Genomic DNA, 15,726 nt, shown 5'->3' with positions numbered 1-15,726 from the left:
AGATAAGAAGATTACAGTCAATCATGATTTCATCATTATTTGTGTGTTGCACAAAAACACCTTGAGGGTGTTCCCTCTTCATAAATATTAAGGTATTGTCTGTAGTTCATTTATAGACAATGTGTTTTATCTGTATCTGTTATGATCTTATTCTAAATTAAAAACATTGGTTTTCCAAGAGGATATTTTCTCTTTACAAAGTCAAAATTGTAGCATTTTCTAAAATTTGACCACTAATAGCCTTTCCACAGACAATGCTATTCACCAACCAGAACTGACTAATTTATTTTTTGTTGACTACTGCTTCTTATTTTTCTAATCTTTTCTGTGAAAAAGCCAAAATAGTCAATCATGTATTGATTCCAGCCAGTAGGGTATGTGTATCTAAAACTCATTTATCATATTCCTCTTTGCCATAGAGCTCCAAAGTTGTGCGGTAACTATTAAAACACATCAGTGAGCCACGACATTGCACTGTAGCCTTTTTTGCACTAGTTTCTCCTCTCTGAGTAATTTTTGCTTGAAATCACAGTCACTGGTTATAAGAAATTACTGAGCCTTTTTTCTTTTATGAAAATATATACATATTTTGTGACATGTTTTTAAAGATGCCACCTGATTTAAAGACTCTTGTGTTATATTTGAATAAGCCAGACTGCTTTCCTCAGCTTATTGTCAGTTCAGTATCATTATCGAGCCATTGTTTGAGTCCTATAATGGAATGGTGTCCACTGCCAGTGTAGAGGACCTGTGTCGATCCACCCTGTCCTGGCTGGAGCGGTACTGTTCTCTGCCTGCCCTAAGACCCAGTGAGTACAACTAGTTCCTAAATTAGATCTCAAACCATATTTTTACAGCAACTATCCACAACAACGGTTTGATGCTAACATTCCATGTGTTTCCTGTTTCCTTCACATTAGCTGTGCCCTGTGTTTGTCATTTCTCTCTGTGTCCTCTCAGCGGTTCTGAGTTCACTCCGTCTCCTGAGTACCACCACAGCCATCCTGACAGACCCCAGCCTACTGCCAGGGCAGGCTACCCTTGCTGTCACACAGGGTGACCTCACTGCTGCCCTGGACCACTCCTTACAGCCCACCACACAGGACACTATACACCCCATGTGACCATGAAGAACAGGCTTACTGGAAACTTAACTGGAACCCGCCGCAAAACATAAGAGAACATGTGCATAATCACATCTTGGTAAAAAATGCGTGCAGCACAAAAATGCCCACAAAAAGAATGTATTCCAGTACACCCAAAAATCACATGAACTACATGTGATATATGCTTAAATTCTGATTAAGGTATAAAATACTTGTAATATAGACTTGTAATTATACTGTATCTCAGCCTCAAAATAATTTTCTTTGGCAAATCAGAAGGATGGATGAGTGGAAGAAGACATCATTTACTGATGACTGGCTTTATTTTTTGTTGAAATTGTTGGATAACTTCAGTTGACAGCTGCATTTATTCTCATTTCCTTTGACATCTCAAGTTATCTTGTCTGTGTATAATATATTGTAATGTCCTCAACTAATGACCTTTATTCAGTAGTACAACTCACATTTAACTAAAGTTATACTGGGCACTGAACACCAGTGGAAGTTTAGAAAAAATAAGGGAAAATTAATAGTGGATAAGGGTTATGACATGAATATTAAGTTTAGTGGTTCTTAAAGTGGTGAGACCACCAGGGCTTATTGCATGTGTACCATAGGATTCAGAGCTAAATGAAAAATAATTGAACTAGACTCTCTGCTATTAATGTGAGAATGTGAAAGGATGATTGCTTTGATTAGGGATTTCAGTCTGACATTTGTGATATTTTCAGCAAAATCACATGTTATGGGATTCCTTAGGACCTAGACAAATGTTCACTATACCTTAAATAATATCAGCACCTCCAAACTTAGATTAAAACACAGCATATAGTTTAAAGAATATTAGCCTACATCTCAGTGCACTGATATAGGCTACAGGACTTTTTACAGCAGATATTTTGACTTGTCATTGTAGGAAAAGCACAGGTGTTACTAATAATGTTCTATTCAACACAGTGAGTCAGTCAGCATGCACAAAAACAGGACTGTGAAACTGAAGCAGCTAAATGGAGTTCAGACATCATTATTTTTTTATTATTTACACTTATACTTTTCCTGCCAGCCTTCGTGTCAGAATGTGAAAGCTAACAGATACCCGTGCATAGGACATAATCCTGGAGTCAATGACACTAGAAAGCACCACGCTAGGTGACGCTCTCCCAGTGCAAATAACTCAGGACGTTCCTCCGGTCCGACAGGGAGTGGTTTTGAGCCTCTTTGTGGGTTTTTTTTTTTTTTTTTTTCCCAGAGCTCCTCGGTGCGCTGTCCACTTCAGCACCAGGAGCCGAGGAGAGGCAGCGAGCTAGCTAAAGCTGAAGAGTAAGGACTGAAGACACGGCTCAACATTAGCACCTACACCGACAAGAGTCTCACACACTGAAAATACCTACCGATATCCGCCAGAATCGCCGAGACCAACGAGGCAACGGAATACAAGAAAGGTAAGGCAAGCTTAAATTGGATCAAGTTGGTGGAGACAGGGACAATAACGGACATCCAGCTCCCCTACCCTTCCTGCTTTATAAATACTGTGACCGTATAAAGGCGGAGTTTATGCTATTTTTTGTTCGGTTTGTGCTTCATATATTCTCTCATGGTTGTTTACTAGAAACGAAAAGGGGCACTTCAAAAACAGGATGGGTACCGTGTCTTTGCAGCCTCTCCTCGCTTTGCAGATGGTGGTGTTTTATTACTCCTCGGTTTCCGCTGCTTCATGGTCAGATGTTGTTTGTTTATTTCCCCCTGTTTATTTCCCTAGCCGGGACATTTAATATCGCCTTTACTGTTGTAACATAGTTGCCATTTTTGTTAACTGGGAGGTGTATTGTGTGATTAAACCTCCTCCACTCATCTTACACACCGTGTTCATTTGGGGAGTTAGGCTGCGTATAGGTTGACACGGCAGCAAATATAGCCTATTGATGTATCGAACCTTGTCTAAAACGTCTGGACTGGAATTAGTATAGCTGAAATGGGACGTTCCAAAAAGCCGAAATTAGAAGCCAGTTTTGTTTAGATAGGTGGTTTAATTATCATGAGCTGGATAGTTCACTCCTTCCTACTGAAGACTTGGTGATTAGTATTTTATAAATAGACAAAGAGTCAAGACTTGTTCGGTGGTGTACTGCCTTGTCAGTCAAAGAAAAGAGCTGGATTATTACAGTCTGTTTTTGTTTTATGAAGTCTTTTCCTTCTACTTTCGGCTGCTCCCGATAGGGGTCGCCACAGCAAATCATCAGTTGCCACCCAACTGATGATGCGCATGCTAAACTTGGCATGTTTTACGCCGAATGCCCTTCCGGATGAAGTCTAATTTACAGTCGCAAGTCAACCTAACCTGTATGTCTTTGGACTGTGAGAGGAAACCGCAGTACCCAGAGAAAACCCAGCAGGCACAGGGAGAACATGCAAACGCCACACAGAAAGGCACGACCGGGGCGCGAACCCGTAACCTTATTGCTGTGAGGCTAACCACTGCGCCACCCCTTTTTGTTTTATCAATTCCATAAATTATTTACTCACTTTTTAACGACTCACAGAAACATTGCTTTGCTGATGTTGATCTTCTGTTTATAGTTGAACTGAGTCGATTTACAGTCACTTGGTGCCATTTTAGGAAGAGTGTTAATCCTCTCATCCAGTGCTGGCAGGCTAAATTTATGAGCAGTGTAAATATTTCCTGTACAACTGGGGGAATGTTAGATCTTGACAGCTTCTGGATAATTTGAAACTTTAACCTGTACAGAAAGAGAAAGCACAGATCTATGTGGGACAGCAGCAGTAATTAGCAGATCAACAGAGAATCAAAGTATTCTGATAATCAGGTTTTAGCCAAATGCCAATGTGTTGTTGTTGTTGTTGTTGTTGTTTTGTCACACATGATCAAAAGCTGAGTGTTTTTGGGTATTGATCAACAAGACATTTGAAGATGTCACACATTCTGTTGGGCGTTTTTCACAGTTTTATCGACAGAACAAGAAATCAGAATGGAGAATCTCAGTTGATAGTTGATAATTAACATAATTGTTCATTGTAGCCCATGAGCATGTAAATCATATTTTAAAGAGTCACAGTGAGCTTAATATAAGTCCTTTTGTGTTCTGTTTTCTGTAGTGTTTAAATCCCAGTGTAATAAATATCAAAACAAATGTTTAAGCAAAATATGTTGCATTTGAATATTACAGATACAGTACATTGATGCAGAAGGACAAAAAATACATTAATTTTATAACGCATAGCTGTAATGCTTGTGACTATCTCTGACCTGTTTTTTAATAAGGTGGATAATATTGTTTTACAAAATATTGATTGTTGTTTGTCAGACAACACTAGCAATTTTGAAGACATCGCCTTGGGTTTTGATCAACTGAGAGGAACATTTTATTATTTTAGGACAATTTATGAGCCAAGTGATTAATTGAGAAATAACCATCAGATTAATAAATACAAGTAATTGCTGGCTACAGTCTTATAATGATAAAATATCACAATCCATTATGCACCCTCAAATTACAATACGATACACAGCTGCGTGACAGTCACAAATACCTACTGCTGTCCATGCCAACTTAGCAAATGACTGTTTGGCTCAGTCTTTACAATCAGTAATCAGCACTCAGTTCATGACATGCTGCTCCTGTAATAAGGAAGCATCAGCAGGAGCTGTGTGAGTGACAGGACAGGGACTGTGCTGACCAAATACTCAACTGCATGGAACTCTTAATACTGAGTGTATCCCGGAAAAGCTGTCACCCATTTTGTGCCGCCACACTGGTGTTGCAGAGACAGGCCCAGGTGAGGTAAGAGGCTGATAGAGGGATTAGCTTGTATTAGGATGTGGCTGCTCCTCAAGGTGTGAGGTGCATGTCAGTCACTGTCACTCTATCTTCCTCTGCCGTATGTTTTTCTCCACAGAGCATCTGCCATTTGCATGCATTACATTCATGTTGTCTATTGATGAGCAGATAGCCCCCAAACACACACTCTGTAGGATCTCAGTGGTTCTCCTTGCTGTCCTTCCTCACCGCAAGCAGCCACTATGAATGCATGCCTCCTTGTGTTCACACTGCTCCTCCTCCTGTCCTACTTCCTTCTTGTTCAGCTCTCCTGAAGGGCAAAGCTGCTTCTGGTGAAGCCTGAAAGGAGGGCAGAGAGAAGGGCAGCTGAACGGGCAGCCGAGGCAAAAGGGTAGTTTCTATTAGGCTCAAGTGTTTCAGGCAAGTAGCATTTACCAAGTGTCAAACACAACAGCCAGACGCTGTCTCATAATGTGCTCTGGCATTAAAAACAGACAAATTGCTGCAATGTTAGAGCACAGCAGGTTTGTCTCTGCCTCTTCAAAGAAGTCCTGCTATATAGACTCAGATTCTCAAGAAAAATCAGCCTGAAACTCTACTTTCTGATTCTCCTTGAGGTGGCACTTCAGCAGATGGGGTGAGGACCATAGTGAGTGTAGCTGGGCTTATTGGCATCACTGCAGTTGGTAATTCCTTTAGGCTATGTTTTACTTACAAGGCTTGTCAGTCTATGTTCTGTTCCTGTTTTTCTGAGGTGGGGGCTACTTTTGAATCAAACTTTTCATGGTGGTCAGAGTAGGCAACTGAAGTAGACCTCCCTCAACATTTGTTACAAAGATATTTTAGATGTTTTACGCTGATAAAAAGCTTCAGTCTGTCAAACAAAATCACACCATCAGAATCAGCTTCATTAGCCCGGTGTGATGGACACATGAGGAATTTGACTCCGGTACATCGACTCTCAATGTGCAAACAGTAAACCAGCATAAGGTTGTGTAATATAACAAAATAAGCAGTATTAACAGCAACATTGAAAGCAACAAACAGTGCAAACAATGCAGAATAAGCACTATAAATAGACAGTAAACAATGCAGACAACAATAGAATGTTCATTGAAATGAGATAAATAGAGATAAAAACAGAGTACTTAAAACTAGAGACCTGTACGAGTCTGTATAATCTGTACAATGTATATATACAGGTATTGCACTGAGGGTTATTGTCCAGTCATACTGTCGTTGGTTAAATGTTCATCAGGGTGACAGCCTGGGGGAAGAAACTGTCCCTGTGCCTGGTTGTCTTAGTGCACAGTGACCTGTAAGGCCGTCCAGAGGGGAGGAGTTCATGTTGGTGTTTGTTCAGTCAGTTGTTTCTGCACTTCCAGAAAAACATTTAAACCTTTTTTTTCCCTTTCACACCATTGTGTATTTTGTTTTCCTCTTTATTTAGTGTGTTCATGATTGATACAGTAATGACTAGCTGTAAATAATCTGTCACAGATGTATGCACAAAGAAAATAAGTATGTTTTTCACCACCTGAAATTAGCTGTTATCCATCTTTAACTAAGACAAAGTCTGGACTATAGGCAGGCCGGATTTTACAACATGGCAATATTACTATGTAGTTTTTACACACTAGAAAATCTGTGTAAGATTTGGAGATTATCTATCCCTGCCTTTCCCAAACTTAGGGTTGCAACCCAAAATGGTTCACAGATCTGTTTTCATTAGGTCGCCGAGTGGCTGCTGAGCGCAGTCGGTGCCAAAACGTTTAATGAAGTCAGCACAATAAAGTTGGCCCAAAATGTCTGCAAAGAAAGTTCCATGATTGACATTGGTTGACTGTAAATGGGTCAGATAAACATGGAATTGTCCTCTTCCCTTCATTAAAAAGAATGGGCTGCTAATTTCTGTAATTTTGGTCATTTCTCTTTTGGCCTTTTGTATGCATATTTCTTAAAGAATACTCATCAATTCTTTTTGCTATAACAAGTGGTCAGCAGCCCAGAAGTGAAAAATATCCCTGTTAAATACTGACTGCACCATGTATGTACTGAAAAAGAAAGAGAGATAATGGAGGAGGAAGGAGAAGGAGCCAGCACAGATTCTATCACAGGCACACTATTGAATGTTATTGTGTGACTGAAGTAAGTTAGAGCTCTTGCACCAACACACCAAGTTGGACTGCTCTTCAAAAGGTATTTAGTGTTGCATCACATGAAATAAAATGAATGGCAGGTATGTTGCATGATGCACCACACATGTATCTGTCTATGTTAATGTTAGTCTGTCCATTCTGAATTTAATAAATATAATCTATGATGCTGTTGTCAGACAGTCCCAGTGATGTTTGTTTCACACAAGTTAGTTGTAAGGTGGTGAGAACATTAGTCTCAGCCAGTTCATTATTGCATTGATATAGCCTACATTTTAAATTTGTTGTGTTTTTTATTGGTAGTTAACACATGGCGGTGTTGTAGCAATTCATAATGTATTTTTGAATATTTGGGTCTTGAGCTGAAAACATTTGTGAACCCAGTGTCATGAAGGGCAGCGTGAGCAGCCTCCGTAGGGATAAGGTAGGGACCCAATTAAAGAGCCAGTCCCGGGGAGTAACAGAATGTTATAATAGTCCGTGCAGCAGAGCTCTGGAGTAAAGGAGAGCAGGCAAAGCAGGCAAGAATAGGGCAAGGCAGATACGCAGGTCAGGAGTCCAGGCGGGGCGGTCAACAACAAGAGAGCAGTCCATATAACAGGGGCAAGGCTAATAATCGTAAGTGGTAAGTACAGGCAAGGTTTCGGATCTCCGAATATCAGGCACAATAACGCTGAAGAGTCTAGGCTAAAGCAAAGAACAATCTGGCAGGTTACTGGTGGGAAAGGGTTGCGTAAATAAGGATGAAAACAGGTGCAAGTAATGGAGGAGCAGGTGCAGCTGATGTGAGTGATGAACCAAAGCTCCCGGTAGGCAGGGTGAGCCGGGGACAGGAAGTCTTTTCAAAAGAGGAGCGGGGTAGGAACATGACACCCAGGATCTATTCCATTTGCACTTTAATGAAAATTGTATAAATATCTTCTGTTTTTACATATTGTAGCTTAATAATAGTAAAACCGAAACCAAGTCTGAATGCATATCCCCAAATGTATAATTCCGCATGTTTCATAAACCAAATTCACCTAATAATATCTTTGTGGACAAATTGAACAAATAGTATTAATCATATACAATTACTGTTGAAACAATCACCTGATTTATTTGAAACTAAATGTACAGTTTCACCTTCTGTCCTATTGGGCACTACAGGAGCTATCCTGATGGTGTAACCTCCAACTGCCTTGCAGTTGTAGAATTATTAGCAGCAGTGACAGTAAAAGACCCTGGTCTGAGAGAGATCAACACCCTGCACACTCTCCACTGGCTGCAGTCCTTGAGACGCCATTACAAGCTCTGTGCTGCTGCTGCGGTATGTTGTTGCTGTCGTCAGAACCAGCAGCAGCCCACAGTGCAGCACCTTCCTGTGTCCCAGTGCTCAGGCTGACAAAATAGCATTTTTAATCCTCCTTTGTGAACACACACTCTCGGCGGCTAGTTCCTCTTCAAGTTCGCGTTTGATGTTTCATCTCATTTCTTTGTACTCAGTATTTTTTGGCATATTTCTTGATGGGAGATTGTATTATTTTTGCATCCCTCTGACAAAAACTGGAGCAGACTGGTGTAATTCTATGACTCATCTTGATGGCCACATCAGCCTGAGAATCTCTGGTGTGGGGGTAAACCTACCAAGATCAGCCTTGGTACATCTCTGTAGAGCCCGCCCTCCTCTCAGGGCCTCTTGAATTTTTACCTGACATTCAGAGGGGAGTGTTTTTCTTTTGATAGTTTGGATTTGAAATGTATACGTCTGTAATGTAACTTCAGGTTCGAGGTTAGCTATTGTGTGAAAGCATCAAGAGAATGCCTTCTTCATCTCCTGATCAAAGGGAGCTTAGCCCCAGATTCATCCTCATCAAGAAGCAGAAAGCAGCAAGCACTAAAAACTGAATAATTCAGCTTTTCTTTTTTTTGGGTGGTGGGTTGGGAGCTGTTTCTAGTGCACTTTGTCCTTTGCACAGTGATCATTGTTAAATAAGAGGATGTTTTATTCATTTTTTTCCTCAGATTTATTATTACAAATTAAATACTAGCCTTATTTTTTGTTAGTGCATTATTTTCTACCAGACACAGATGTGGAGTTTGTGTGTGTGCATGTCTGTGTGTATGTGGGTGTGTGTGCGCGTATGTGTGTGAGAGAGGGAGAGAAAGAGATGTGTGATAAAACACACAAAACTGCATTATTAAAGTCAATACAGTCATGAGAAAAAGCCGTGCACTTTTTGAGTTGGGCCTATTTGAAGCTAGCCCAATTGCTGCTTAAAGGGCACTGTTTAACTGCTTGTTAGCCATCTCGGGGCATTGTGTGTGTGTGTGTGTGTAGTGGTGGTGTCCCCTAGGGATCGCCTTTCTTTATCTCATTGACTTCAGAGCTGCTTTGAAGGAGAGGTGAAAGGGAGAGAGAAAGTGGGGGAGACTGAGACACGTAGGGGTGGGGGTAGGGAGAGCAGTGGAAATGCTTCATTTTTATTCCTGCAGTCGTTGCTCATGGCTGAGCCTTTTTGCCTCATAATTTGAGAATGATGTCATAGTCGGCGTGGTGTGTGTTTGTATGAGGAACTGTAGCCGTGTTGGTGCAGTGAGTACTCAGAGAGAGTGGTCGGTGGCAGGAGAGCACTGTGCTTGGAATTTACAGCGTATTAAGCTGGTCATGTAGCTGTGCTCGGTCAGCCAGTGAATAATGGAGGGAATCAGTGTCTAGTTCCATCAGGTGATCGCGGTGCACTCTTCAGGAGTACTTGGGTGGGTGGGTGGGTGTGAGGGTAAGAAGAATGGAAGAGAGGCACAGCGAGAGCAGCTGCTGCACCCAGCACACCCTCAACACAAAACCATCTGCTGTGCTGACTCCAGAGAATTAACACACACACATGCACCCTCTCCTATTCTCTCTTTAGCAAACACACACCACACATGCAAAAAAGAAGAATACAGTTTGACTTCTGCTACAGAAACATAATGCAATATATGTCTGTCTGTCTGTCTGTAATTGTTATACTCTAATTCATCTCTTTTATGAAGATAACACAAGTAAAATCCTCTAAAATCAGGCTGTCATTAAAAGTACAATTAGATTGGCAGTAATTTATAATAGCAGCATAGTATATTTTTATATGGGGTCAGGGGAACAGTGTTCCCATTTTTGCAATATTGTTAAACAAAAAGAATAAGCTAATTAACCTCCACTGTGTGAAAGATGTGGAAATGAATGACTGAACTGTGTTTTAATTAGGAAGTCTTCTTTATCCAAAAGCCACAGTAGACTAGGAATTTAAATTGGCACCCCAAAACCAAACCAAGGCTCTTCAGCTCTGCTGCCAGAGGTTTACACATACATACATAGGCCCATTTACAAAACACACACAGTAAATGCTTTACTGATCATGATACTTCTTTGCATACAGCCGGGCAGTGAAGGGAGGCGTTTGTTGTGCAGTAAATGATTGTTTTTGTTATTTAGAATTCCTCAGAAAAACTACTAAGACCTACTGTGGCAGCAGATACTGTAGATATAGCAAATGAGTGAGTGGGAGAAATGAGCCTCTCAGCAGCCAATCCAGAGCTGTCATAATCCTGAGTAGGCGATGTGGATGAGAGGATCGGGCAGAGACAAGATGTTGAATCATGGAGCAGCTCTCACATGAGGAAATGAAGCACAGCCTCAGTAATGGCTATTTTCTGAATTGCTAACCTCTTTCTCTCATGCATTAAGAAAAGTATTTACAAGAGTAAACTAACATGATGTCTAATAGTCTAAGCTTACGCTTTTGATGGTCTATTTAATGACATCTGGATTACTGTCTTCTGAATAAACATGATTTTAATTGTTCCATATTTCGGTATTATCTGTGATTGTGTGCAATGAGTGACAGTGGTTCACTGTGAGTGAAACCAGAAGGTGACAAAATGTCATCAGTGCTGAGCTGCACCGCATGTGTGGTGGCAGAATTCCATGTATTTACCCCAGAGAGATGAGAAAGAGGCCAAGGGCGCAGAGGAATAAAAAAGCATGAAGAGGTGATGCTGTGAGCAAAAACTATGCTGAGAAGATGAATGCAGGCTCTGACCTTTTCTGTTTTTTCTTTCCGGAGAATACTGAGAATTCATATCAGTCCTGGCTGCTGCAGTTGTCACACTGCCTTCTGCCATTTAGAGCAGGCCAGACCTAAAATAACAGTTTTGTGTGTTATGGTCAAAGTGGTGTGTGTTGAGATCAGCTCATAGCTCCTCTATGAAAGTCATACAGCTGTTACTATGCTCTCTGTCTGTGATGATGTAGAACTGTGGGAATGTGTGGGCATGTGCCGACTGACAATTGCCATACTCTCAGGCTCTGTGTACGTTGAATGATCATCCATACGCTTCCATAGTCAGGCTTATGAGTAAATAACCTGCTTATAACAAAAAGTATTAAATACCACTGTGTAGTTTCTTTTCACAGCTATTTCTCTAGCATCTTGTTTTAATTTACCCTGCGATTGCTCTCATAATTTGGATTACTGCCCACCTAACACCACATCCTATGCACAAAGAGGGCTTCAGAAATAACAGGTCATGTTCAGACACTTTCAAATATATATGTGTGTGTAATATTTATAATATAAATAGGAGTGAAATAAAGAAATAAGAAAAAAAAGAAAAACTAGCAACAAAAAAAACAAAACAAGAAATACATTCTAGTGCTGACAGATGAGATACAGTGCCTTGCGAAAGTATTCGGCCCCCTTGAACTTTGCGACCTTTTGCCACATTTCAGGCTTCAAACATAAAGATATAAAACTGTAATTTTTTGCGAAGAATCAACAACAAGTGGGACACAATCATGAAGTGGAACGAGGGGCTGAATAATTTTGCACGGCCAATTTTTCAGTTTTTTATTTGTTAAAAACGTTTGAAATATCCAATAAATTTCGTTCCACTTCATGATTGTGTCCCACTTGTTGTTGATTCTTCACAAAAAATTACAGTTTTATATCTTTATGTTTGAAGCCTGAAATGTGGCAAAAGGTCGCAAAGTTCAAGGGGGCCGAATACTTTCGCAAGGCACTGTACAGCAGAAACGTAGCACCACAGTGACAGGTGCAAAGACTCCACAAAATGACTGCAAGCATTGCCAACTTTATTTGGGTTGTAAATACAAACATTGTCCTTATGAAATGTTCAAATTAAATGCAAATAGCAGGCTATGACGATCCTATTCTGAATTATACACATTGCTTCAGGTAAAATTAAAATACGAGAAACTGTAGTTTTTGTGATGGCTTGTGTAAAAATATCTAATTAGATTTTTTTAAACTCAAATATCAGAATCAGCCTCAAAAGTCCTGTATCTATGGGCCTGTGTCACAGTAATAATGCTGCAGTTGCCACATGTGCATACTGTATTGGTTAAACAGGAATACATTGTCAGTGAACATACCAAGTCTTTCAGTTTGTGTTCATGACATTTTTGCACCAAATATGTTGAATAGGTTTAATTATGATAAAAATCAGATTGAGTAATATTATACATATTTCCTACTGAATCTATTTGCCGTCTCACACTAAACATCATTTCTAGTTGACAGGATTGTTTGATAGATCCAGGCCCGTGCAGGCATCAGCTTATTGCAAGCTTTCATTGAGCTTTTGGTATGGTGACTACAGTTACTATAAAAGTAACAAGAACAACAAAATGAGCTAGTGTTGCTGTATTATATTGTTCAAACAACCATAGTTTGGAGTCTTAACACATGGCCTCACTGGGTTGTTGTTTTTTTTTCTTTTCAAAAGCACCAGCCACTTCCTTTAGATAACAAGCTGATTTGCTGTGTCTGGATATTCGTATAATACGCAAACTGATTTTACTTCCAACTTTCTTACAAACACAAATTTGTTACGGCCGAGCCGTATCTAAATGTCGTAGCAGGACTCAGTGAGATGCAGGGCTCGTACCCAGGTCAGAGAAATATTTATTTACAGAAGAGTAGTAGGCGAGGATCCGGCGCGGAGGATCAGTTGCGGGTCTCGGGCAGCCGTAACGACTGGACCACTGAAAGGGCAACCCGGGGTTGGAGGAGAGGTGTGGTACACTGTTCTGGAGCAGAGAAGGAGAGGGTGAGGGAGGACAGACAGACTAGGGTGTGATATAAGGTGCACAAGAACAGATGACCTGCACATAGGTGAATGCAGGTTCTGGACAAGAGAGCACTGCTGGCCGGGAAGGTTGCCTCAGGAGGATGGAAACGGCATGGGGTAGGTGGAGTCTCAGAGGACAGCAGAGCAGGGCGGCGGTAGGAGCAAGAGCCAATGCTTCGCTAATCCGGACACTTAAGACAAACTTCAGGTGAAAATCTCAGACCGGGAGGCAAAGCCCATAGAGATATGAACGGTTCCAGGGAACAGTTCGAAAAAAAAAACCACTTCTGTAGATAATCAGTTCCAGAAGTAAAGCTTCAATTGGTTCAAACGTAAAGTACATCTCCGTCAATCAGTTCAAAACGTAATGTTCTCCTCAGGTACACAGTTAAAAAAAAAGGAAACAAAACAAAGCAATCACCTCCAGCAGATAACATGAAATTACCTGAGTGGTTCGATACACAGACCAAGAGCGTACTTTTTTGCGAAGTTTCCAGTATCACGACGAGAGATCATCTGGCGACAAGGAAACACCCAACGCTGTTCTTAAGTACCGCTCAGGTGACTGAGAGCAGGTGTGCCTCGCTGCCGAGAGTGTGCATCTACGCGTGTGGGGGCGGGGTCCCCGGCACCCCCGGTGCCTGCTGACGAGGTGCTGGGAATGGCTTGAACCACGGATGTAACAAAATTGGCAGCAGGCACAAGTTATACTGGGCAAAATAAGTCAGGCACAAGAGAAAGTAGGACAAAAGTCTAGCAGGGAAGATCCCTATAAAGGCAGGTGCTGAGAGAGTCTATGGTCAAAGCCTTCAATCAGCAGTGTAGCCTGTGTGTATCTACAGTACGGTAACGCTTCCTCTTCTGAGAGTTTACAGCTAATAGACATGGATAGTGGATAGTGAATTATTTAGGAGTTATATCAGACACCGTCTACCAGACACAGCCCCAGATTGTGAATTCATAGCTGATACTGATAGATAGGGAGATATGAGGTGGCAGCCCCCACTGAGCCCCCTATCTGCTTCTCGACAGACCTGCTCAGTGGAAAATCCACAACCTACTGTATGTTTGAGAATTAGTGTGAACAGACCAGTGTATGTTTCCATGCACTGTTTCATTCTGAATATTGCAAAGAGCATGAACTGTTATCACTTACTGGCTAGGTAGGACCCAAAGTGCAGATACAGACAGAGGGACTCATTCTGAGTAGATCCTTTTAATAAAGATAATGGGACTAGGAGACTGAGGAGAAAAACTAAAAGAACTCCATCTGACAAGCATAACAAAATTTTAACAGGGCTACAACTCAAGGTTCAGTCAGGGAACTAAGAAAATAACTCAAAAACACAACACAAGGAGAGTGTGAGAGGCTGACCTTATTCAGGTGCCACCTGGTTAGGTGAAGGTAATGATGTCAGATATGCTGAATGTATTCTGCAGGCACTTCAGAGCTTCTGTTTGACTGAGTACTACATTAGCTGCAGTCAATAGTGGACAGCCTCTAACATCTCATGCTGTCATCTCCTTTCATTTCTTCAAACCTCTGTCACCACTTTGATCAAGCAGCCACAAGCACTCACTCAGGCGAACTGTGTCCAGTTCACAGAGTGAAAGCACTGGCAGCAGGCTCTCTGGGAGGAAAACTGCTGCCGCCATCAGCAAGATTAGCAGTACATTTAATTTGATCTATGCCACCAAATACAGGCTGACAGTAACAGGGTACTCTCACTGAAGGCAAAGGTACTTGGGTATGAGTGTTTGCATTTAATGCTATTTTGTGTTTTGATGTGTTAGAGGCAAATGTTTTAGTGTTTAGTCCAATACATTTACTGTAATTGACATCTGTACATAAAAACCATATGATGATCTTGTAAAACACAGTGCATTGTTATAGATTAAATTATACATTTCCCTTCAAAACTGCTCACATGGTTTCATTCCAATAACTATTGAAGGTCCATCTCTCAGTTCCACTGGAGGGACCCAACCCTGGGGTTGGGGGAAGTTGCAACAGCAAAATGCTGCTTATGATTAGATGCATTAGTATTAACACTCTAATAATGTCATATATAATAAATATCTAAATCACAGGTGGCATTTTCTGCAGGATGATTATTTCTGATACTTGACTGCAAGTAAATTATGGTGATAGTATCATCATCATCATCATCATCAACTTTATATATATAGCACATTTAACACAGCAACAGCTGACCAAAGTGCTTAACACAAAACACAATAATAAAACAAAATTAAACAACCACCCATCATAAAACAAAAATCCTCAGCAAAACAAAGCCTCATACTGGGTCAAATGCCAAAAGGTACAGATGAGTTTTCAAATACACTTTAAAAACGGACAACGAAGGGGCCTGCCTAATATATAGGGGCAATGAATTCCACAACTTTGGAGTCCCCACACAGCCCTTGTGTTTGATGCATGAGACACATTCAGCCTGAACCATTCATAGCAGTCTGCTGTAATCCCTGTGACTGTAAGTCTGTGCACATCACTGCTAAAACCATAGATAAGAGGGGGCCAAATCATTTAAAGAC

The 15,726-nt window shown here is 40.9% G+C and overlaps 2 protein-coding genes across 2 annotated transcripts in view; both read left to right on the top strand.

The window, feature by feature from the left end:
• mlxipl (MLX interacting protein like) overlaps positions 1–1,726 on the top strand; it is a 46,428-nt gene extending 44,702 nt beyond the window's left edge. The window contains exons 16-17 of the mRNA XM_020612411.1: positions 680–809; positions 961–1,726. Coding sequence (XP_020468067.1) covers positions 680–809; positions 961–1,124 — 294 coding nt within the window. The 3' untranslated portion in view covers positions 1,125–1,726. The remainder of the gene's footprint in view (positions 1–679; positions 810–960) is intronic.
• Positions 1,727–2,379: 653 nt separating this feature from the next.
• Positions 2,380–15,726, top strand: part of LOC109967048 (serine/arginine repetitive matrix protein 3-like) — an 80,613-nt gene continuing 67,266 nt past the window's right edge. The window contains exon 1 of the mRNA XM_020612376.1: positions 2,380–2,548. The gene's annotated coding sequence lies outside the window, so the exon portion shown is untranslated. The remainder of the gene's footprint in view (positions 2,549–15,726) is intronic.

This window comes from Monopterus albus, unplaced genomic scaffold (genome assembly GCF_001952655.1).
Source record: "Monopterus albus unplaced genomic scaffold, M_albus_1.0 scaffold124.1, whole genome shotgun sequence".
In the NCBI taxonomy this organism is placed as follows: Eukaryota; Metazoa; Chordata; class Actinopteri; order Synbranchiformes; family Synbranchidae; genus Monopterus; species Monopterus albus.
This window is presented reverse-complemented; position numbering and strand designations above follow the sequence as displayed.